Raw genomic sequence first — 22,628 nt, 5'->3', positions numbered from 1 at the left:
CATTCGCAGCACCCATTGGCTTCAGTAGGAGGCGTGAATGCTCAACACATGTGAAAATCAGGCCACCTGTTAGGCTCTGGCTTTTTTGCTTCAACAGCTATTGCCATTTAAGATCAACACTAGTCTTATAAATGCATATATTTTATTGGACCAGCTTCTGTTGGTAAGAGACACAAGCTTTCGAGCGTGCACCCGAAGAAGAGCTCTGTGTAAACTCAAAAACTTCTCTCTCTCAGCGACAGAAGTTGGTCCAGAAAAAGATATTCCCTCACCCACCTTGTCTCTCTAATATCCTGGGACCAACACGGTTACAACGCTGCATTTACACATTCCTGTCAGTTTTCCTTATTAGAGCTATTGTAAACCAAGTCACCTGAGATTTGGGATGTGGCATGGTCTGTGGAGTTAACCCATTTTCAATGCTATTCAAATCTGAAACACTCCAGTTGAAGTTCATTCCAGTGCAAATGGCCAGCACAAGGGGCCACTTAAATGGGGCGCTCTGGAAAGGGGTTGATTTCATGCTGCCACAACAATGTATGAATGGCTCCTGAGTTCTTGTTACACCACTAGTATCACTTTTAGTTTTAACTCTGGATTCTCCCATTTTAGTGTGTGAAGAGGGTCACAGCATCTCAAGCCCCAGAGAAAAAGTAAAAAGAACAAAGAAGACAAGAACATTTTTCGAAAAAGAAAATAAGCTATCTGTATGTATATACTACAATCTGTGAGTGTAGGAAGGATACTGGGACTGCCAAAGTGCTAACGCTAATCGACACATCCAATGGAAAAACTGGGCTGCTTTATTTTTTAACACCTTCCAAATGCATTGGTCTAGGAGAACATTTTGGAAGGGAAAGGTGGAAAATAGTCAAATTTGGTTTAAAAAATAAGGACCGTCTTTCCTAAATAGGAATGGTTGGTTGGCATGTATATATTTTTGTAGAAGTTGGATTTAACCAAATTTCCCCCTACTCTCTGAAAAAGATTTTTTTTAAACTAGATAGCTTTCATTTTTTAACCAAAGCATTACTGCATTGGTTATGCAAGTAGCTTAATGAAAGTATTTTGGACCCATTCTTCTACCTTTGAAGTGAATGGTAGCACTCCCATTGGAACAGGATCAGGTCCAGAATCTTTGTCACTGTTACAAATTGGGAGTGTTAATGCTACAGAAGATGTGCTATGGAAACCTTTAAAGGCAAGCCACATGTGGTTACATCATCTATCCAGTGGGGACAAGAGGAGACTTGCCATGTTACCCTGTAAGAAATAGAACACGAGTAACTGAATTTTCAGGGATTTTAAAAAAATAAAGGAACAAAAAACCAGATAACTGATTTTCAGTGCAAAAATAAAAACACTTCGAGTGAGTTTCACCCCAAATAAAAGATCACATTTCTGCAAGCCCTACTTCACGAGAACCTCTGTGTGGCAATGGGCCGAGGCCACGGTATGGGTTTTACATGCGAAAGTGCTTCCCTCACTCCCTGCTATTTCATAGTCTCTCCGGGGCTTAGCACATACTCAGGCTCAGCCGAAAGCCACTGGGCCACAGATCTAGGGAAACTATGGGGTGAAAATAATTGCATAGGCTAATCCCGCCATTGACTTGAGTTTGCATGCCATAGAGTGATGCTGAGGCCTAGTAGGAGTTCCCACCTCTTTCTGTCCTCATGTCGCCCATGTACAGCCCAGATTTTCAGGCTGGGTGCTGGAATTTGGCTTAAGTGAACAAACAGAGTTAAAAAGCAAGGCTAGCAAATCGCAAAGTGTATTTTGTTAATGTGCTTTGGCAATTGGAGTTTAGTTTTATTTGATAAAACTTCATAGTATGCTAGTAAATATTATGCAGCGTATTTTGTAAAAACAGGAAGTCAAAGGCCCTGAATTGTCAAAGATATGCATGTGCTTAACCTTATTATCTTGATTATTTATTTTATTTCAGTAGGACTACTCATGGTAGTAATGTTAAGCACATGTATAAGTGTTTACAGGATTGGGACCTTAGTAATATGACAGTTGACGATAGCACCCTGCTGTTCAATATTTGCTCAGAAGTGGGGAGAGTGAGCCTTTTTTTGTAGAAATTGTGTGTGGACTAGTGAGGTTCAAATGCCTAACATGCATAAGACCAAATTCTGCCCTCAGCTACATTTGCACTACTCTGCCAGTGTGAGTTCCCTATAATCATATTTCTACTTTGTGAAATGTTATCGAGTGGTGTTGCTTTCTGTATTTTCACAGCCTGAGGCTAGACAGCTCCTGAAAGAAGTGGGTCCAGAAGGGGAAGGAAAAATTTCATTGGTAGAACAATTGCTTGATGAAGTAAGTTTAAAAAGATAAAGTAATTTCTAGTTCAGGTTTTCAAGACACAGATCCAGGCCCATTGTCCATTTACTTCATGAACTTTAGTCCTGCCTTCATGACTTTTAATAAGAAAAATAATAAACGTAACCCAACAGAAATTGTTCCAAGGGCAGATCACTGCAGTAGAGCTTTTAGGCCTAGATCCTCAAAAGTACTTAGACTCCTAACTTCCACTGATTTCAATGGAAATTAGGAGCCTAAGGGAACGTCTACACTAGAAATGCTACAGCGGTATCACAGCAGCTGTGCTGCTATAGCATAGGCACTTACTACAGCAATGGAAGAGGTTCTTCTGTCAGTGTAGTAAATCCACCTCTCCATGGTGCGGTAGCTAAGTCAACAGATGAATTCTTCCATCGTCCTAGCAGTGTTACACGGGGGCTTAGAGCAGCTTAATTGCATCGCACACAGCATGTTTTACACAGCCCTAAACGATGTAGTTAAGTCAGCCTGACTTTGTACTGTAGACCAGCCCTAAATATTTTTCAGGCCCTGGGCCTTACTGCCCCCAGTATTAAAGAAAAGGAACATGTAAATAAAAACCAAACAGGAAAATCTATTTGCATACATTCTCTTCCAAAATTGATAATGAACAGATATATGAGTTCGCCCTGGTCCCACCAAAAGCATTGTAGTAAGGAAAAAAGTAACCTTTTCTGTAACCATTTTGTGGATTAAGGTCAAATCCTTAATTGACCTGCCACAAGCCTGCCCTACAGTAGGGCATGCACCATCACTCTATGGTGATGTACTACACAGTAGAACACAAGGAGAGCGAGAGCTTTGAGGTGAAAGCAGGTTGGGGAGTTCTCCATTGGCCAAATCCATCATCACAACACTACCACCACCTCTGCCTGGAGTTGTGGCCACAAAGCAAGCTGGGTGGGGAAGCCTTTGACCTTCTCTCCCTCTTATTTTTTTTTTTAAATATGCAGATATACCTATCTCATAGAACTGGAAGGGACCTTGAAAGGTCATCGAATCCAGTCCCCTGCCTTCACAGTAGGACCAAGTACCAGCCCTTTTTTTTTTTTTTTTTTTTTTTTTTGCCCCGATCCCTAAATGGCCCCCTCAAGGATTGAACTCACAACCCTGTGTTTAGCAGGCCAATGCTCAAACCACTGAGCTATCCCTCCCCGGACAAATACATGAAAGTTGAATTTTCCAGGTTTGAATGTTTCTCTAGTGTTTCTGAATGTTAAAGCAGATTTGAGAGAGACTGTGACAGTACATGTGACAACTAAAGCTGAGTTTGTTATATTAAATCAGGGGAGGCAAGTTGAAACATGTATAGCTTGTAATAGCTAGTCCTTTTCTGCACATTCCAGGGAGCTGACCCAAACTGCACCAGCAGTGAAGACCGACCTGCTTTAACAGTTGCTGTCCTAAACAGACATGATGAAGTGGTTCCAGTTCTTGTCCAGAAAGGTGCTGATATTGACCAGCAGTCAGGACCGTAAGTAAGCAATTTCTATCCAGAATCCTCTATAGAGCTTGACCCGCGGAGGGACTTGAGACTTATATTTCACCAAAAGGGACTAATCTCCTAAAGTGACTGTGAATCAAATTTTCAAAACCAAACAAAAACACCCACACTTGCAAACAGGTAAATCAACAGACAACTCCCCGTTTTATTGCTTCACTTTAGTTGGCCAGCTTTGAAAATGTGGTCCCATATTTTAGCTCTACAAAGCCTCAATCCTCCTCCTAAGCCCTTCCCCTCAATCTTCCTGTCACTAGTACCTTCCTTCTTTTCCCCCACTCCTAATGTTCTCCTACCCCATTTCTCCTTATCAAAAAGAAGACAGTCACCTCACCAGAGACTACATTTGTTGGTCCTTGATTTTCCCACCTAGTTTGAGGCAGTTGATATACTAGTAGAGATAAAACATTTCTCTAAATAAAGTCATGACTTTCTTTTTAAATAATAGAAATTATTTGAGTACACCCTGTTTTCCTCCCCTACAGGCATAACAACACTGCTCTTCATGAGGCAATTTTGCTTGGATTAGAGGGAAAGAAATGCATCAAAGTCTTGTTAGGGTAAGTTCTGCTGTTGTGGCATCCAGTGCAGCTCTGGGCTATGTGTAATCTACATGCATCCCACAGAAGTAATCAGTAACAGGTATGGGCTTCATCCTGCAAGGAGCTGAGTGCCCTCAACTTATGTTGACTTAATAGTGTACTGTACATGTACAACAGGACCCAGGGCCAGACTCTGATATCATCACTCACATTACAACACGAGTAAGCATCAGAAACTGACCGTATGTGATTTACTTTTGAGTTATAGTAATTTGAAACAGATTCCTTTTCTAAAGTAGCTTGAGCAGTCTGTTCTTTATTTACAGCTGTAATGCAAACATTAAAAAGAAGAATGAAAAAGGCTTATCAGCATATGACTTGGCCCTGAAGACTGGGAATGAGGAAATAATTTCATTGTTTGCTAGTAAGCTTGGACAGGGAATGCTGGACAAACTGACCAAGCCCAAGAATCTCAGTCTGGCCATGGCTTGATTGTAGCTTTCTTATCCAAGGTGGAGCGGGATGCTATAGATGTTTGGAAGAAAGTGGGTTTTTTTGTTTTTAAAAAACTGTATCGCCAAGGCTTTTTTTTTTTTTAAACCGACTCCAAGTGGCTTTGAATCAAGCAAGTAGCTGACACCTTTTGATATCAAAAATCACAAGTAATCTTCTTATCCTTAGAAGAACTACAGGATTGAGCCCAAGGAGAGCAATTGTGCCTTTCAGATTAGGATGCTGTTGGAAATATCTTAAATGGATCATTCCCCACTTCTGCAGGGGTGCCTCTAAGACAGCATTTACTGTGATTAACTTATATTTCACATTTTAAAATAAATGAATTGTGTGAACTATTCTAATAGGAGAGATTGTTAGACTTCACTATAGAATACTCAGTTTGAGCAGTTAAATAAATCATTGTGCATTAAGTTTCCTTTAGACATTTATTTATGTGTCAACATGAGAAAATTTCAAAGGAGGTTTGCAGAGTCATGTAAGAGATTTAGGAACACAAACGTCAATGGTAGTTGCAGTCCTAAATGCCTTAGGTGATTTTGAAAATCTCCCCCTTTGTTTATAAGTATATATCCCTTTGATCCTTGCATGAAAGGGACCTGAACAACTACCACCAGCCAGGCACAAAGAGGCAACTCTAGAGAACATATACAAGTCAGACACTGCACAAGGCAAATCGCAGGGGCCTAGGAGACCAGCTTCTCAATATCACGACGTGCACGCTGTGATTCTTCCTTAAACTCCGTCACTTTCTGAGAGATTTGCTTTTTCTGGAAAGATCAAAAATAAAATTCCTTCAGCTTACTACAGGCAGTATCACGCTCAGCTTGGTGGGAAAGGACAAGGTACTACAGCTCAGCACTCCCCCCAGGGCAAAGGCAGGGAACTGCAAGGTGACATGCTGGCTGGCCCAACACATGTCAGAGGGGAGAGTAATGAAGTGTCTCCTTGGCAAGGAAGCCAAATTCTCAGGAGGCTACCTAACAGGTCCTAGGACTGGAGGCTACATTAGCCTTTTGGAATAGAGGACCTAAAACACCCCAATTCTGAGCTGTACGTACAATCATGTTTCTTGTTCGTTCCTTGTCCAGTTTCAGGAATTCCTGCAGTGTCAGGTCAACAGGGTTCTTATGGAGAGAGAGAAAAGCGCAGCCAGAGGAGTGTTTCCTGTGCTCATCTCTAGGAAAGGGAGACCAGGCTCATGTTAAAGGCACACAACTGTACTCCAGCGCAAAGCATTTCAATAGTTACTTGCTTTCACCCCATCCTCTACCACAGCAGTTCTCAAACTGGAGGCCTTAGAGACTGCACAGGAGGTCCACAAAATGTTATGAGCAGAGGTGATGCCGGGGGGGTGGGGGGGACCCGCATGTGGGGTCCTGCTCGTGGAGTCAATGGTGTGAGGCAACCCCTTCTGATGGCAGGGGGAGCCATCAAAATGTTCACTAGCCCAGGGAGGGAGCACCACCTCCACCTAACCTGTCTGGGCTGGGGGAGCGGGGGCACACAACCAAAAACTGCAGTGTCACTGCAAAAGAGAGATCTCCCCCTGCCATCAGAAGGAGTTGCCTCAGAGCCACTGACTGCATGAGCAGGCAACAGCTAGCCAAGGAGAGAGACACCACTGCTCTGCCCTGCTACATCAGCTCTTCAGGTAGCAGGGCCAAATGGAAGGCAGAAATCTGGCAGGGCACATCTGCAGTCCCCTCCCTCCCTCTTGCCTCTGGATAGAGGCTGCAGTAAGAAGCAGGCACACCCATCTCACATAACTTTAAGTACTTATACTTTTTTCTTAAAGCATTGCTAACAGTACGTGTTTATTTGAAGTACACATACTTTTATCAATCCGTTTATCAGTTGGGAGTCTGTGATGAACATTGCATTTGAAAAGGGGGCTGTCAACAAAAAGAGTTTGAGAACCTCTGCTCTACCGTATGTCCACTACTCACAGAGCCACAAGTGAGTCACTCCCCAACCCCACACCCTGCGATACTGAGAGATACCAACTTACTGGTATTTTGCTAAAGCACTCCACCCTTGAGATTCAGCTGGCATTTCAATCCTAAAGTAGTTTCCTCACTCTCAGCCATTTCAGTCTCCTCAGGGCTCAGTCCCAAACCCATAGCAACTGGGCTATGGGTTCAGGGAACTATTTTAAGGAGCCTAGTCCTCTGTTGGGATTTCTATTAGTTAAGAAAAGTAGAACATAACCATGTCTCACTTGGCATGAGTGAAGAACAACATCCTGGAGGAGGTTAAAGACAGGAGTGTTCCAGTTGCTGATCAGCGATGTGCTGTCTTGCATAGTATGTACTCTGGCTTCACTCCCATATTTAGCTAACCTCTGTGTTTGTGACTTTCACACACTCCCAGAGGGGGAAGCTATTGTGATTCCTACAGTGGAACTCCTTCCATGGAGGTCCAATAGACTGGCTCCACTCCTGAGTAAAAATTCAAGTTACTTATTGAGGACACACAGAGGACATTAGTTTTCCTCGTGATACTTAAAAGAACATTGGGTCCAGCTACCAAAGCAGCCCTGGGGCAGCAGAGGCTCCTTGTTCTCCTTTGAGGAGCATAAATTCAATACATAATCCTGTATTCATGCAATAATCAGGGGATAACTCCACCCAGGAGGCACATGCTGGGTAGCTTCAGTGATGTGTAATTAGACAGTAGTTGGCAATGTACCACACGGGCAAGAAAATGAATGCTGCCATAGGACTTTTTGGCATCCTGGTTTGCAGGGGTCTATTCTCCCCTATAACAGGCAGCTTCTATCTGAAGAAGCCCCTGTAGGCATAGTGCAGGGCTATTGTGGCCCCCATGGACTGGGATACTTACACGGGGTCATCCTCCGGCTCCCAGCCTTCCAGCTCCTTGAAGCAGAAGAAGCATTGCACCACATCAGGCCCGTTCTCACTGGGGCAGTGGATGAATCCGGCTTCTGCCATCTGGAGCGGGGGGAGAGAAAGACGGGATCAGCCAGACCCCCCAGCTCCTTCCCGCTGGGGCTGGCGGCGGGCACAGCAGGGGCCCGGGGAGAGGCGGGGATGCCCCAGTCCCGCAGGCTCGGGGGTCCTGGGGGAGGAGTCCCCCGCAGCCCAGTCCCAGGCCTGGGCTCAGTGCGCCGGGGAACCGGGGCAGCCTCCGAGCCGCTCACAGCGCGGGCGGGGGTTGCGCGGGACGGGCAGCCGGAGCCGGCCAGGAGCGGGGCCCGCCTGCGCCCCGGCTCCCAGCCTCACCCGCTCCGGGGTGCAGGCGCAGCCCTCGGTGAAGGGCCAGCTGCGGTAGGTGGCCAGGCGGGTCTCGCTCAGGTAGAGCTGCCACTCGGCGGGCAGGAGCGCGGCGGCGGCGGCGGCCGCGGGGCACTTCATCTTCAAATCGCGGCGGCGGCGGCGGCGCGGGGGCTGCCGGGACTGGGCGCGGCCGCACGCACGCACACGCGCGCGCGGGGCACCTTGGGAACTGTAGTTTAGGGGGTGGCCGCGCGGGCTGGGCCGTTATAGCGGCTGCCCCTCGTGCGTGAATAGCGCGTCACAGTGAGACGGGGCGGGAGCCTGGGGGCGTTGATGGGCGGGGATATAGATAGAGAGATGTGTCAGGGTCATGGGGGCGTTGACATGAGGGAGGGGCTGTGGGACATGGGGGTTGGGGGGGGTGTCAAGGCTTTGAGGGTGTTTAGATGAGAGAGTGACCGGGGGTGTGTGTGTGTGTCAGGGCTGTGGGGTTGTTGACCTGAGGGAGGGGCAGGGGGATGTTAGGGGTGGGGGGGACGTTGGGGCCATGGGGGATATTAGGGGTTTCAGGGCTGTGGGAGGGGCATGGGGGTTGTGGGGGGGTGTCAGGGCTGTGGGAGTGTTGACCTGTGGGGGGGGGTACTGGTGCCATGGGGGGATGTTAGGGGTTTCTGGGCTGTGGGAGTGTTGACCTGTGGGGGGGGCCACTGGTGCCATGGGGGGATGTTAGGGGTGTCAGGGTTGCGGGGGTGTTGACCTGAGGGAGGGGCTGTGGGAGGGGCATGGGGGTTGTGGGGGGGTGTCAGGGCTGTGGGAGTGTTGACCTGTGGGGGGGGGTACTGGTGCCATGGGGGGATGTTAGGGGTGTCAGGGCTGTGGGGTTGTTGACCTGACGGAGGGGCTGTGGGAGGGGCATGGGGGTTGTGGGGGGTGTCAGGGCTGTGGAAGTGTTGACCTGAGGGAGGGGCTGTTGAGGGGACGTTGGGGCCATGGGGGGATGTTAGGGGTTTCTGGGCTGTGGGAGTGTTGACCTGTGGGGGGGGGCACTGGTGCCATGGGGGGATGTTAGGGGTGTCAGGGTTGCGGGGGTGTTAACAAGTGTCAGAGCTGTGGGAGATGTTGGGGTGTGAGGGCAGGGGCTGAGGCACTCTGCCCTGAGTGGTGATGTTGCCCTGCTTTGCCCCAGCCCTGCTGTGTGGTAGTTTGGGGAGCAGGACAGAGCTCCCCCCATCCTGGGAACGGCATGAGCAGTGATAAAGGTGGTGAATCGCAACCCCCACCCATCAGTCTGAGCCTGTAACTAGAAAAGGAGTCTGGAGTCAAAGAAGATGGGTTTGGGTCTGTGCTGGGAGCAGAGATTGGGCCCTTATAGGGAACAGACACAAACAGGTGAAAACTCAGTTGATCCAGGTTTGACTGCTTCTTGCGTTTTACCGAGCACTATTATTATTTGTTTTACCATCATGCCTAGGAGCCGGTTACAAACCAGGACCTCATTATGTTTGGCACTGTACAGACAGAACAAAAAGACAGTCCCCACCCCAAGAGGTTTATAATCGAAGCATGAAAGCCAGTTTTGTTTACTACTACCTAAAGATTAAATTTTTATATTATAATTGAGGAGGGCTTGAAACCCTTGTATAGCTTGTAGTTGCTAGTCTCCCTCTTCTATACAGTCCAGGGAGCTAATCCCACTTGCACCAACAATAAAGACTGACCTCAGACCACAGAACTCGGGGAGGGTGCGGGGGGTGGAATTGTGGCCCGTTTGGGGAAAGGTAGCTGATAGGCTGCTGATAGACTGAGGCTTGATTAATATTCTGAGGTATATGATGGTTGTGCTAAAGATGAGGTGTGTCTCTGAGTGGGGAAGTTGGGATATATATTTCTGTTAGTCTTAACTTATTTCCTTCTGTTAGGTATGCTATGCACAGAGCCACCTTATCTGACGCACAACGTGGTGCTTTAGTGTATTCATTCATATGTGCTGGCTCCCACAGAGTAACACTGCAAAAGATGGTGGTGTTGCTACTGGTTTTAAAAAGAACAATACAAGCTGTAGCTGTCCAAGTGTAATAACTGCCTGCTAAGATCAGTATTGAATTTGCATAGTAAATTAGCTCTTACCGGTATGTTCTGCTTAACTCCTTATTTAATGTGAAAAGCAAGCTTTTATGGAAAATATGCTGTAACTTTAATAACAGGTATTGTGAGGCACTCAACCGCTTAGGCTAATCCTTAACAACCCAGTCCAAAGGGAATTCTGTTTTGTGAATGTTTGCCACAATTGGCAGATGAATAACAGCCTCTGTGTGGGTGTCTGTAATTCACAAGAAATCAAAGGTTATGCTGTCTCTTTTTTCAGGGAGTTAGTCAAACCCTGTTTCTCAGTTCCACTGAAACTCATTATAAATACACCTAGATATTACACAACTATCTTCATGAAAACTTTCAATGTCATTTACATGATGTTTGTCCTGGATCATCTCAGGATTTTATGGCTGCCATCACATGTCATGTAGGCAGTTGCCATCTTTACTCATAGTGTTGGACACACTCAAGTCGGGTGAAATCCTGGCCCCTTTGAAATCAATGGCAAAACTCCCATTGCCTTCATAAGGCCAATAATGTTTGGCTCCAGACTGAAAGTTGAGCAGGAAAATATTATTTCTTTGTCGTGGGCTGACGGTTGTCTTTTTTATTCTGTTAGGGCAATGAACCTTTTTTGCTGGTTCTGTTTTCAGACTGCCATGAGGGAGAATACTGTTCAGCTGCTCTCTCAGTGGTGTGGTAAGATTTTATAGTGTTCTTTTGTCTTCTGCTATTGATACGGTGGGCTTCAGACACTTTCTATACTAGCTTCATCTTCATAGGTCACGATGGTAGACTGAGTCCCTGCAACAGAGGAGAGAGAGTATTCCTGGTGGAAGTCTTGTGGTGAGTCTGACTGATCTGCAGAATAAGGAGCTTTTGATGTTCAAAACTCTATGGTTGCAGGTTACCACAACAGACGGGACCATTGTGATAATCTAATCTGTCCTCCTGCATAACACAGGCCTTAATTAATTTTTTGAACTAGAGCATATCTTTTAGAAATATATTCCATTTTAAAGTTTTCCAGTGATGGAGAATCCACTACAATCCCTGGTAAGTTGTTCCAATGGTTATTACCCTCACTGTTAAACTTGTATCTTATTTTTACTCTTAATTTGTCTAGCTTCAGCTTCTAGCCACTGGATCCTGTTATGGTGAAGGGGAAAAAAAGATGCCGTCTTTCACCATTATAGTGTCCACAGTTACACACTGCAGAACTCTTCCAGGTGACTAAAAGGTTGGTTAATCATTGATGTCTTCATTTGATATAGGGGGGTTGAATTTTTCTCACTGGGAAGAATGTTCATGTTACACTGCAGATAATAGCTCAGGGTGGATCTGAGTGATATCTCCTGCTGCTGAAACAGAGCAGTGTCTCAGGGGGATAAATGCCAAGTAGTGTGTACATTTCAGCTAGAGCTGCTCATTGATGCTGTGGTGGTGCTGGGGAGGGGCCTTGAGGCAGATGCACAAGGGAGCACTGTTGCTCAGCCTTTGGAATTTTTGAGTACTTATTTGACCTTTAAATTGTATTATTGATGCCCAAATGACCATTTTTCTGAGCAAGTACCCAGGTTGTGCCTGGAGTTACGATTGCACATACAAATATAGAAGTGCAACTAAGTATACATTTTTACCTATGGACTTTGTCTTCATGTTTAAAAACTTGTTCTGTAGTGTGTGCATAGTTCATAGTGTGAATTAATATTATAGCCAGGTAGTACCATGTCTCTAAGAATAAGGAGCCCTTGATGTTTCTCCTTAAGTAAGTAAGTGGAATATCTGGCATCCAGCCCAAATTTTCAGAAATATTCACTAATTTTGGGTCCCTCAATATTTGGGTGCCCAACTTGAGACCCAAGGGCCAGGATTTTTGGAGGGCTTCAGATGGAGCTGTGAGCATGTTTAGCGCATCTGAAAATCAGACTATAGGTGTCTGAAAATATGTATTAAAAATCAGAGATTACTGCTGAAAATGTCGGCCTTAACTTTCAATAAAATTATTTATTTCTGCAAAGAAATCAAAACTACTTCATCCTCCCCCCCATGCCTGTGTCAGACAGAATATGTCTGTAATCCAGATTCTCAACATTCATTCCTGTGGATGGAAATAGATCTACTTTAAAGCAGGCTGCACTGTTTTTGAACTTAGATGTCGATCACATGGAAGAAACTGCCTTGTTTGTCTCCCCCCAAATCGTGAGTGAATGATGGCACAATCAAGGTTTGGAATTATTCTACTTATCAGCTGACCATTCTGCTGTGGAGGGAGAGAGGGTCCTCTGGTATACTATTACTTGGATAATGCATTGACATTTGGGGCAGGTTGTGCTTTTGGCATAGAACCCATTGCAGTAATTGTGGATATTTCCTCATCTATGAGCTTCAGCAGGTCTTCACTGCAGAGTTAGCCCAGGTGATCAGCAGTTCGGTTAGCCTGGCCAATGTGTGAGAGGCCACACTGCAAAGCCATACCCCAGTTACTGCATCCTCACTGGTGCTACGCTCACCCGTGTGTGTTGCTAGGACTGCTGGGGACTGACTGCCCATGGTTCTCTGTGCTGCAGTAAGGTCAGCTGCTCTTTTATTCTTTCCCAGTGAATTGTGTGAGAACTTGTCTGTCCTTTTGAGAACATGGCGGGGGGGAGGCATTGGAGAACTGTCTGCACTAAAGTGGTTTACCCTGTGTCCTCACTCCAAAGTGGGCTGGTTGCCAGCCCAAGTGAAAGTGGAACCTGGCCTTTAATCCACATCCCCAGCTGTGTCAGATTGAAAGTATAACTAAATTTGTATGAGAAATCTCTTTGTGGTCAGGAAGAGGGTTAGAGAGCCAACACCACGTAAGAGCCTGGACTAATTCTGCAGTGAAGACATGTACCCTTTGAGGGTGGTCTCTGAGTCTTGTCCTTCAGGTTTCAGTTTTTGTGCTGATTATGCAGGCCTCATATTTTTCCCATATAAACTTGTTTTCCAGCTTCAGAAACAACAAAGATGGAGAAGTTCTTAAAGGGCAGCTCCAATCTGAAAAGCAACTATGTAAAAGTGGTGCTATCTTACTTAAAAACATGTTCCCATTTATAGTCAAAGCTGTTGACCTTACTGACTATAAATAAGTTTATGCTACTTTTTATTCCTGTAAACATTCCAGAGCCAAGAGAGTAAGCTGGATTGTATTTTGGTTTGTGCACCATCAGTAGAACAATTAGCTACATTTTGACTGCAGAATTTTTATGGTTGGTAATACATGAGCCAGAAAAAAAATCCTTGACTTTCAGATGCCAGGCTGAGTCTGCAGGACTGGCAGTTAAAAATCCATTGTTTTACTTGTAAACTGAACCAATTTGGTCAGGAAATTATGGAGACATATCAGACATGGAACCTCCCCAGTATGGTCATTACAATGTCACTTCCACAGTAGTCACAATCTAAGGAAAGCTTGCTCTGTAGGCTGGGATTATGGCGGGGTGCTAGGATTGTTGTCCCTTCTTGATGTTACAGGAAAAATCACATAAGATCTGGTGTATTCATCATGAAAGCGTGGTGAGGTTCAGTGGGCAGCAGCCAGGCACACAAGAACGTTGAAGTTTCTTAATTCTCTTGAAAGGACAAGAGAATCCAGGTGGGGTTTAGTGGTCACATTATGAGGCTTGGTTGATGTTGATGCAGCCCCACATACCCCTGTTCTGAGGATTATTTCTGCTGCTGGCATGAGTACTCTCTACAGGTATGTGTGTGTGCGTAATACCACAAAGACAGCATTCAAGGATGCCTGCTGCCAGGTAAACCCAAAGAGTGCCAGCATGTGACTATTTAACTTCATATTTGAAGTGATTTTTTTTTAAAAATCATGAACAGGGCTCGGACCCAGAACTTTCTGATTGGCCATCCAAGATTTTATACTTATCAGTCATCAAGATACAAGTATAAGCTGAGTCAACAGCATGTGTGTTTCAATACATGTGGAAAGGTTTATTTTGGAATACCATGATAAATCCCATGCCTTACAAGTGAATAAAAAGATCTCCTATAAGATTATAGTACTTCAGTAGCAAGAATCCACAATAATTGAGAACGATTACTGTGATCACATTTTAAGATCTGAATAGAACTGTGTAACTTAAAAGTCTCCTAAAGAGGTTTTTTTTCCTGTCCAGTTCAAATGGATGCAGTGATCTGAGGACAGTACAAAACTTGAACGTTTCATTTTAACATCCCTTATAAACTAGACATTAACAATTTGTAATTGTATTCTCAGGAGAGATGACAGTCTCCTGCCAACTGTATTTACCTCCAGGCCAGGCAATAAACTGACTGAGAACATTTTTTGTTACTAGGTGAGAACCTGGCTTACTCAGTTAGGAATAGATGAGCTCCTGTAAATGTTGTTCTTATGAATACATTATGCACCACAGAAAATATTACAAAGGAAAATAGTTATTAAGAAAATTTAATACAAATCCCATGGAGGCAGTGTTATCTGGTGGGTGGAGCAGTGAACTCCATTAGTTAAAACAGTGCGACTTCTATGTGACATAGTTATATGTACAACTATAAAAGTGAGCAGTCTTATTTTGGTTAGCTTCAGTCAATAAGTAATTGACTGAAGCCGTACCAAAATAAGATTGTCCACAAAGACTTTTGCACTGGTTTAACTAAGTTGATTTAACATCACATTTTTAATTAAACTGGTGCAACATCTGTGTACAGACAAGTCCTAAGTGTTTGTACAGAGCCCAGCATAATGGGACTGCTGTCTCAGCTGGAGCCTCTAATGCTACTGCAATAGAAATAATATCAAACCCAGAAATAACATGGACTATTAAAAGCATATTTAGGGCAAAGTTTAACATTTTTGACCAACATTTTTGAATGACTGTAACACGAAGAAAAAGAAGAGTTTTATACAGCTGGGTTGAGGAACTTTTCACAGCACTTTGCACAATTATGTGCTTATCTCTCTGGGGAAAGCTAATTAATTACTTTTATTCAATATAAAAAGACATAGTGCTTGTACCAGCAGGTCAAATTGCAAAGCACTTCCTTTGTAATTCAAAATGCATCCAAAAGTCAGAAAATACAAATGTTAGGGTTAATCGTGCTACTTATGTGTATGCATCAAATTAGCCTTTAAATACACGCTCATATGTTATTTTAGATTTGTGAGTGTATCTAAGGCTGTAAGAAAAATGGTATTTGAAATCCTATGTGATCACATGACTAAAAATCCCATTGTAAATGCCTACGTTCAAAATGATAGAATGAAAGTTGCATGTTAAACCTTAACTTTCTCATTTCCTGACTTTGGAGTGCTTCCTTGTGGAACCTTAACTATACATTAACTTAGTGTTTTACACCAAGGTTGAAATGTTCAAAGCCGACTGGGGCATTTAGCCACATAACTCAATGGTATTTGTGGGGCAGAATCACCTAGTTGGCTTTGAAAATCTCAATGATAGGTGCACTGTACGGGCCTAATCATGCAAGCCCTTTCTCCCATGAGTAAGGATTAGTGAATAAGAATTTTGTGGCTCAAGTCCTAAGGCCTTATCTATACAGCAACATCTCATGGAATTTGTATCCAGTTAATGGTGTGGCTGGCTCTAAACATGATTTGTGTGACAGCACAGAGCATGGCTAACTTTCTGTGTAGCCATCATGTGCTCATGGTTTTTGCTACTCACAGGCCTACGCTGCCATATGGTTGTATCTGTAACCAGTTCAGCATGCTGCTTTTGTGCAATATGGACAGGTCCCCTAACTGCCTGCGTAATGGAGTTGGACAGTCATCCTTCTTTGCCCCAGCTCTCTGTAGTAGGACATCTCAGAGCATGTTACTGGTGATGCTCTGTGTTTGTCCTTAGGCCATTCAGTCCTTCCTACAGCAGAACGAAAACAGGCACAAATCTCCTTTTGTGAGGAAAGGAGGAAACATTTTTTTGTCAGGTTGATATATTTTTTTAAATGACAGCTATTAGAAGCTGCTCATTGGTTTGGAATATTATTAGTCTTGGTGGAGAGGGATGAGTGACCATAGTGCGCGTGAGATGGGTGATGCAATTTATCCTGTTAGTCTGCAAACAGTCAGAATGCTACACCATGTATGTTTGTAGTTGTGTAAAGTACATGTACACACAACAGATGTAGCATTATATCAGGGGTTCTCAAACTGGGAGTCAGGACCCCTCCGGGGATCATGAGGTTATTACATAGGGGTTTGCAAGCTGTCAGCCTCCACCCCAAACCCTGCTTTGCCTCCAGCATTTATAATGGTGTTAAATATATTAAAAAGCACTCAGAGGCTTGCTATGTGAAAGGGGTCACCGGTACAGAAGTTTGAGAACCACTGCAGTATATGTACCAGACTTTGCCAGTTCCCAGCCTTGTTTGTCCGAAGAGTAATCAGATTCCTCTGTCAAGGTGAAGTGCCAAGCATGATTTTGCCCAAATTATTTAGTGCTCAAAGAATTATAAAACAATCTCTTTTGCCTACCCTGCTCATCTTATGTTGCAGATCTAGATGCAAGATGACCCAAATGAAATAGGCAGCTTCCATGTCACGTAATATTAACATACACAGGTAAGGCCACTTAGAAAGATTGATTTTTCTCCTGTAGGAGGAAGGTGAAATTTGATTATTAGTCACAAAGGTAAGTTTGCTCAGCTGAATCTGGCTGTAAGAAGGTGCTGGTTTAGCAACTGGAATTGCACAGTCATTGTACAGCTCAGTGGAGCTGCAACGTAATTCAAATTGATGGGGTGTTGGTTTTTTAATCAGTAATAAGATTGCTTGGCAGTCAAATGGCTGAGGCAAAAAGGAAAGGAAAGCTCAGTAGTGAATAGCATGTGTTACTTACACTCTACCAGAGGGCTCTGGCTATTCCAGAGAAAGTCAGCTGCCCCATGGAGATTTGTGTGGGTGCTTGTTTTCATACTAATGGTCTTGAACAGCAAAGAGCCATTTGGAAGTTCAGAGTTCCGGGTCCCTTTTCCATTTATGTAAGGCCTTTTCTACACTACAAAGTTTTGTCAGCAAAAGCTGCCTTTGGCCGACAAAACAGGGGACGTGTACACACTACAAAGCTACTTTCGGTGTCAAAACTCTGCTGTTTTCCCGACAAAATAAAACTACCTCCATGAGAGGCATAGAGCTTTTTGTAGCAAAAATTAAAGCGACAAAGCATCAGCGTAGACACTGCTGTTTGTATTGTCGACATAACTGGCTTCCACCAGTATCCTACAATGCCTGTGGTGACGCTCTGCTCACTGTTTTAATCTCTACTGCCCTGCAGGCATGTGCCCCTCCCCGTCAGAGCTCTGGAAAGTATCTGACAGCTGACCCTGCTGCTCCCTTTGGGGAACAAAGAGCAAATCATTAATGGGGAATGCTGCTGTTCTGCCCTGCACTAGGAACCCAGGGGCAGGCAAACTGCTGCTGCAGGGAGCATGGGGAGGGGGGACAGCTGTGCTGCTTTGACATTCCTCAGCATGGAGAGCTGAGCTCACAGAGCTGCTCAGGATGCGGCTATAGGAGAACTCAGAGGGAATCACGGCACCATAGGTACACAGACAGGCAGAGCGGGCTGTTTCAGGAGAGACTGCTGTGCCATGCAAAGCTGGGGGATGACATGGCAGGGTAGGTCGGTAGGTCAGCCTGTCTCCCCCACCCCAGACAAACCGCTCTCCTCTCCCGCCCCCACCACACATCAGTTGAAAAGTGGCTGACAATCTACTGGATGCCCCTGGAAGGATGGGACTAGAAACCTGCATCATGTGACGCTGTACCTGCCCCATGAAGCATTGCAAACCCTTCCCAAAGCACCCTGCGGCCAGTTGCACAGTGGGATAGCTACCCACAGTGCACTGCTCTGTGTCTGATGCAAGAGTTGTCAGCATCCACACTAGCTCCTTGTAACAGCAGCTTTAATTAAGGCAGCATAACTTTTATGGACAAAACTTTATAGTGTAGACAAGGCCTAAGATAGAGTCAATGTGTGAGAGGACGGGCTTATTTTGAGGAAAGGAGATTGGAGTCACTCCATAGTACAACCATAGCTGGTTGTTGGGGAGACAAATGGTTAACATTCTGGGATGTAAAACTTCCTTTTTTACCTCTTCAGGTGGGTCCTCTGAGCACAAAGAATCCCCTGTTTGGACTCCCGCCCCCTCAAAGGCCTCATGTTGTGGTGGCTGTCTAATGGGGAAAGGCTGTGCACAGCTCCCTTGGAACCCATCAAAACTGCACCATAGAGAAGGAATCAGAGTAGCAGCCGTGTTAGTCTGTATCCGCAAAAATAACAGGAGTACTTGTGGCACCTTAGAGACTAAGAAATTTATTTGAGCATAAGCTTTCGTGGGCTACAGCTCACTTCATTGGATGCATGCAGTGGAAAATACAGTAGGAAGATTATATATATATATATAATCTCTATTACCAGCAGGAGAGAAAAAAAGTTTGTAGTGGTAATCAAAATGGTCCATTTGCAGCAGTTGACAAGAAGTTGTGAGGAATAAACATGGGGAAATAGTTTTACTTTGTGTAATGGCCCATCCACTCCCAGTCTTTATTTAAGCCTAATTTAATGGTGTCCATTTTGCAAATTAATTTCAATTCAGCAGTCTCTCATTGGAGTCTGTTTTTGAAGTTTTTTTGTTGTAATATTGTGACTTTTAGGTCTGTAATTGAGTGACCAGGGAGACTGAAGTGTTCTCAGACTGGTTTTTGAATGTTATAATTCTTGACGTCTGATTTGTGTCCATTTATTCTTTTATGTAGAGACTGTCTGGTTTGGCCAATGTACATGGCAGAGGGACATTGCTGGCACATGATGGCATATATCACATTGGTGAATGTGCAGGTGAACAAGCCTCTGATAGTGTGGCTGATGTGATTAGGTCCTATGATGGTGTCTCCTGAATAGATATGTGGACAGACTTGGCAATGGGCTTTGTTGCAAGGACTTAGGTGCCTGGGTTAGTGTTTTTGTTGTGTGGTCTGTGGTTGCTGGTGAGAATTTGCTTCAGGTTGGGGGGCTCTCTGTAAGCAAGGACTGGCCTGTCTCCCAAGATCTGTGAGAGTGATGGATCGTCCTTCAGGATAGGTTGTAGATCTCTGATGATGCGCTGGAGAGATTTTAGTTGGGGCTGAAGGTGACGGCTAGTGGCGTTTTGTTACTTTCTTTGTTGGGTCTGTCCTGTAGTAGGTGACTTCTGGGTACTCTTCTGGCTATGTCAATCTGTTTCTTCACTTCAGCAGGTGGGTATTGTAGTTGTAAGAACGCTTGATAGAGATCTTGTAGGTGTTTGTCTCTGTCTGAGGGGTTGGAGCAAATGCGATTGTATCGTAGAGCTTGGCTGTAGACAATGGATCGTGTGGTGTGGTCTGGATGAAAGCTGGAAGCATGTAGGTAAGTATAGCGGTCAGTAGGTTTCTGGTATAGGGTGGTGTTTATGTGACCATCGCTTATTAGCACTGTAGTGTCCAGGAAGTGAATCTCTTGTGTGGACTGGTCCAGGCTGAGGTTGATGGTGGGGTGGAAATTGTTGAAATCATGGTGGAATTCCTCAAGGGCTTCTTTTCCATGGGTCCAGATGATGAAGATGTCATCAATGTAGCGCAAGTAGAGCAGGGGCATTAGGGGACAAGAGCTGAGGAAGCGTTGTTCTAAGTCAGCCATAAAAATGTTAGCATACTGTGGGGCCATGCGGGTACCCATAGCAGTGCCGCTGATTTGAAGGTATGTGTTGTCCCCAAATGTGAAATAGTTGTGGGTGAGGACAAAGTCAAAGTTCTGCCACCAGGTTTGCCGTGACATTATCGGGGAAACTGTTCCTGATGGCTTGTAGTCCATCTTTGTGTGGAATGTTGGTGTAGAGGGCTTCTACATCCATAGGGGCTAGGATGGTGTTTTTAGGAAGATCACCAATGGATTGTAGTTTCCTCAGGAAGTCAGTGGTGTCTCGAAGATAGCTAGGAGTGCTGGTAGCGTAGGGCCTGAGGAGGGAGTCTACATAGCCAGACAATCCTGCTGTCAGGGTGCCAATGCCTGAGATGATGGGGCGTCCAGGATTTCCAGGTTTATGGATCTTGGGTAGCAGATAGAATACCCCTGCTCGGGGCTCTAGGGGTGTGTCTGTGTGGATTTGCTCTTGTGCTTTTTCAGGAAGTTTCTTGAGCAGATGGTGTAGTTTCTTTTGGTAACCCTCAGTGGGATCAGAGGGTAATGGCTTGTAGAATGTGGTGTTGGAGAGCTGCCTAGCAGCCTCTTGTTCATGTTCCGACCTAGTCATGATGACGACAGCACCTCCTTTGTCAGCCTTTTTGATTATGATGTCAGTTGTTTCTGAGGCTGTGGATGGCACTGTGTTCTGAACAGCTGAGGTTATGGGGCAGGTGATGCTGCTTTTCCACAATTTCAGCCCGTGCACGTTGGAGGAAGCACTCTATGTAGAAGTCCAGTCTGTTGTTTCGACCTTCGGGAGGAGTCCACCCAGAATCCTTCTTTTTGTAGTGTTGGTAGGAAGGTCTCTGTGTGTTAGTATGTTGTTCAGAGGTGTGTTGGAAATATTCCTTGAGTTGGAGATGTCGAAAATAGGATTCTAGGTCACCGCAGAACTGTATCATGTTCGTGGGGGGTGGAGGGGCAGAAGGAGAGACCCTGAAATAGGACAGACTCTTCTGCTGGGCTAAGAGTATAGCTGGAAAGATTAACAATATTGCTGGTGGGGTTAAGGGAACCAAATAAAGACTGGGCGTGGATGGGTCATTACACAAAGTAAAACTATTTCCCCATGTTTATTTTCCCCCCTCCCACTGTTCCTCACAACTTCTTGTCAATTGCTGCAAATGGACCATTTTGATTACCACTACAAAAAGTCTTTTTCTCTCCTGCTGGTAATAGCTCACCTTAACTGATCACTCTCGTTAGAGTGTGTATGGTAACACCCATTGTTTCATGTTCTCTGTGTATATATACATCTTCCTACTGTATTTTCCTCTGCATGCATTCGATGAAGTGAGCTGTAGCCCACAAAAGCTTATGCTCAAATAAATTTGTTAGTCTCTAAGGTGCCACAAGTACTCCTGTTCTTTTTATAGAGAAGTGCTTCCCCAGGACTGGACATGCTGCCTCCTCAGTGCTAGCAGCCTAGGGCCCTGACCCTGATCTCCCATAGTGCTCCATTATAGAGTGGGGACAGCCCAGCCCATCACCTCTAAAGGAAACTTCAGTTTAATGAGCTTTTCTGCATTCTCCCTGCTTAGCAGAGAAAATAGAAGCAGCTGAATTTTGAGACATTATAGCAGTTTGAGTCACAAGTGAAAACAAACTCCATATCCTATACAGCCATGAATCCAAACTTACCCTGAACAGGTACAACACGAGCAGCATGGTCCCACCCACCTACTTCAGACTCAACTGGGAAGGACTTTCATGGGGCTTAAGGGTGCTTCCATTTCCATGGTCATTGAGTGCCAGTGGGGTCTTGCTAGACTGCCTGCAAGAGCAATTTTACTGCCAGTTCTGGTGGCATCCTGCTTTCACACCAGAAGAACATTATGATGCAATATGAGAACCAAATTTCCAAGGGGACCTCAACAAGGTAGCACTTTGTGAAAGGGACTTTGTGTATGCATAGACAGCACAATAGCACACTGCAGAGAGTATATTCATCATGGTAATCAGGTATCTCATTTTAACCCTACAGTTCTGGGAGTACAGTAAACTGTAGGAACGAGGGGCAGAATTTAGACCGCTAACTGGCTGACTTTACATGAACAAGCAATATTTGCAAGTCAGAGAACGTAGCCATCTCTGTATTATCACCTATGCCTACACTTCACTTGCCTACAAAACTGCAGAAGAATCTATTTTACTTATTTGTCCTCTATTGGCATGGTGTCTGAACACTTCACAATTGTTAATATATTTTGCTTAACACCACCCCTGTGAGGTATGGAAGTGCCACTACCCCCATTTTATAGATGTGGAACTGAGGCACAGAGAAGCTAGGTGACTTGCTCACAATCACACCATGAGTCTGTGGTAGAGCAGGGAATTGAAGCTGGATGATCTTCAAGTCCTAGGCTAGTGCCCTAATCACTGGCCCATCCTTCCTCTCTAGGACGGGGTGCAGTTGTGCACGTACAAAATTAAGGGCCTCTTGAAAATCTCATTGCATATTTTGTCTTAAAATCCAAAGAATCATTTCATTCCCATGGTTTATTTAAGATACTGCTTGATTTCATCATAATCAAACACTTCTTATGTTGTCTTCTGGAGAATGTGGAAAGGGCCTGTTAAGGCAAGATCCTCTATGGCCCTTATGCAGTTGTGCAATAGAGGCGAGTGTAAGGAGCCCTCCCCCACACACACATCCTGCTTGGCTTGT

At 44.8% G+C, this 22,628-nt stretch overlaps 2 protein-coding genes across 2 annotated transcripts in view; one reads left to right on the top strand and one right to left on the bottom strand.

Moving 5' to 3' along the window:
- DZANK1 (double zinc ribbon and ankyrin repeat domains 1) overlaps positions 1 to 4,887 on the top strand; it is a 33,311-nt gene extending 28,424 nt beyond the window's left edge. The window contains exons 16-20 of the mRNA XM_065400586.1: positions 613 to 707; positions 2,248 to 2,328; positions 3,699 to 3,826; positions 4,339 to 4,413; positions 4,722 to 4,887. Coding sequence (XP_065256658.1) covers positions 613 to 707; positions 2,248 to 2,328; positions 3,699 to 3,826; positions 4,339 to 4,413; positions 4,722 to 4,887 — 545 coding nt within the window. The remainder of the gene's footprint in view (positions 1 to 612; positions 708 to 2,247; positions 2,329 to 3,698; positions 3,827 to 4,338; positions 4,414 to 4,721) is intronic.
- A 42-nt stretch (positions 4,888 to 4,929) lies between these two features.
- LOC135875633 (baculoviral IAP repeat-containing protein 5-like) lies at positions 4,930 to 8,300 on the bottom strand. Its single transcript, XM_065400587.1, has 4 exons — positions 8,154 to 8,300; positions 7,753 to 7,862; positions 5,970 to 6,087; positions 4,930 to 5,678 (listed from the first exon to the last, which is right to left on the bottom strand). Exons 1-4 carry the CDS (start codon positions 8,283 to 8,285, stop codon positions 5,595 to 5,597), a joined length of 444 nt encoding a protein of 147 aa, XP_065256659.1. The 5' UTR covers positions 8,286 to 8,300; the 3' UTR covers positions 4,930 to 5,594.
- Between the last annotated feature and the right edge of the window lie 14,328 nt (positions 8,301 to 22,628).

The sequence above is a fragment of the Emys orbicularis genome, chromosome 3 (genome assembly GCF_028017835.1).
Source record: "Emys orbicularis isolate rEmyOrb1 chromosome 3, rEmyOrb1.hap1, whole genome shotgun sequence".
Taxonomy (NCBI): Eukaryota; Metazoa; Chordata; order Testudines; family Emydidae; genus Emys; species Emys orbicularis.
The sequence above is the reverse complement of the archived record's forward strand: the minus strand, read 5'-3'. Positions and strand labels throughout refer to the sequence as shown.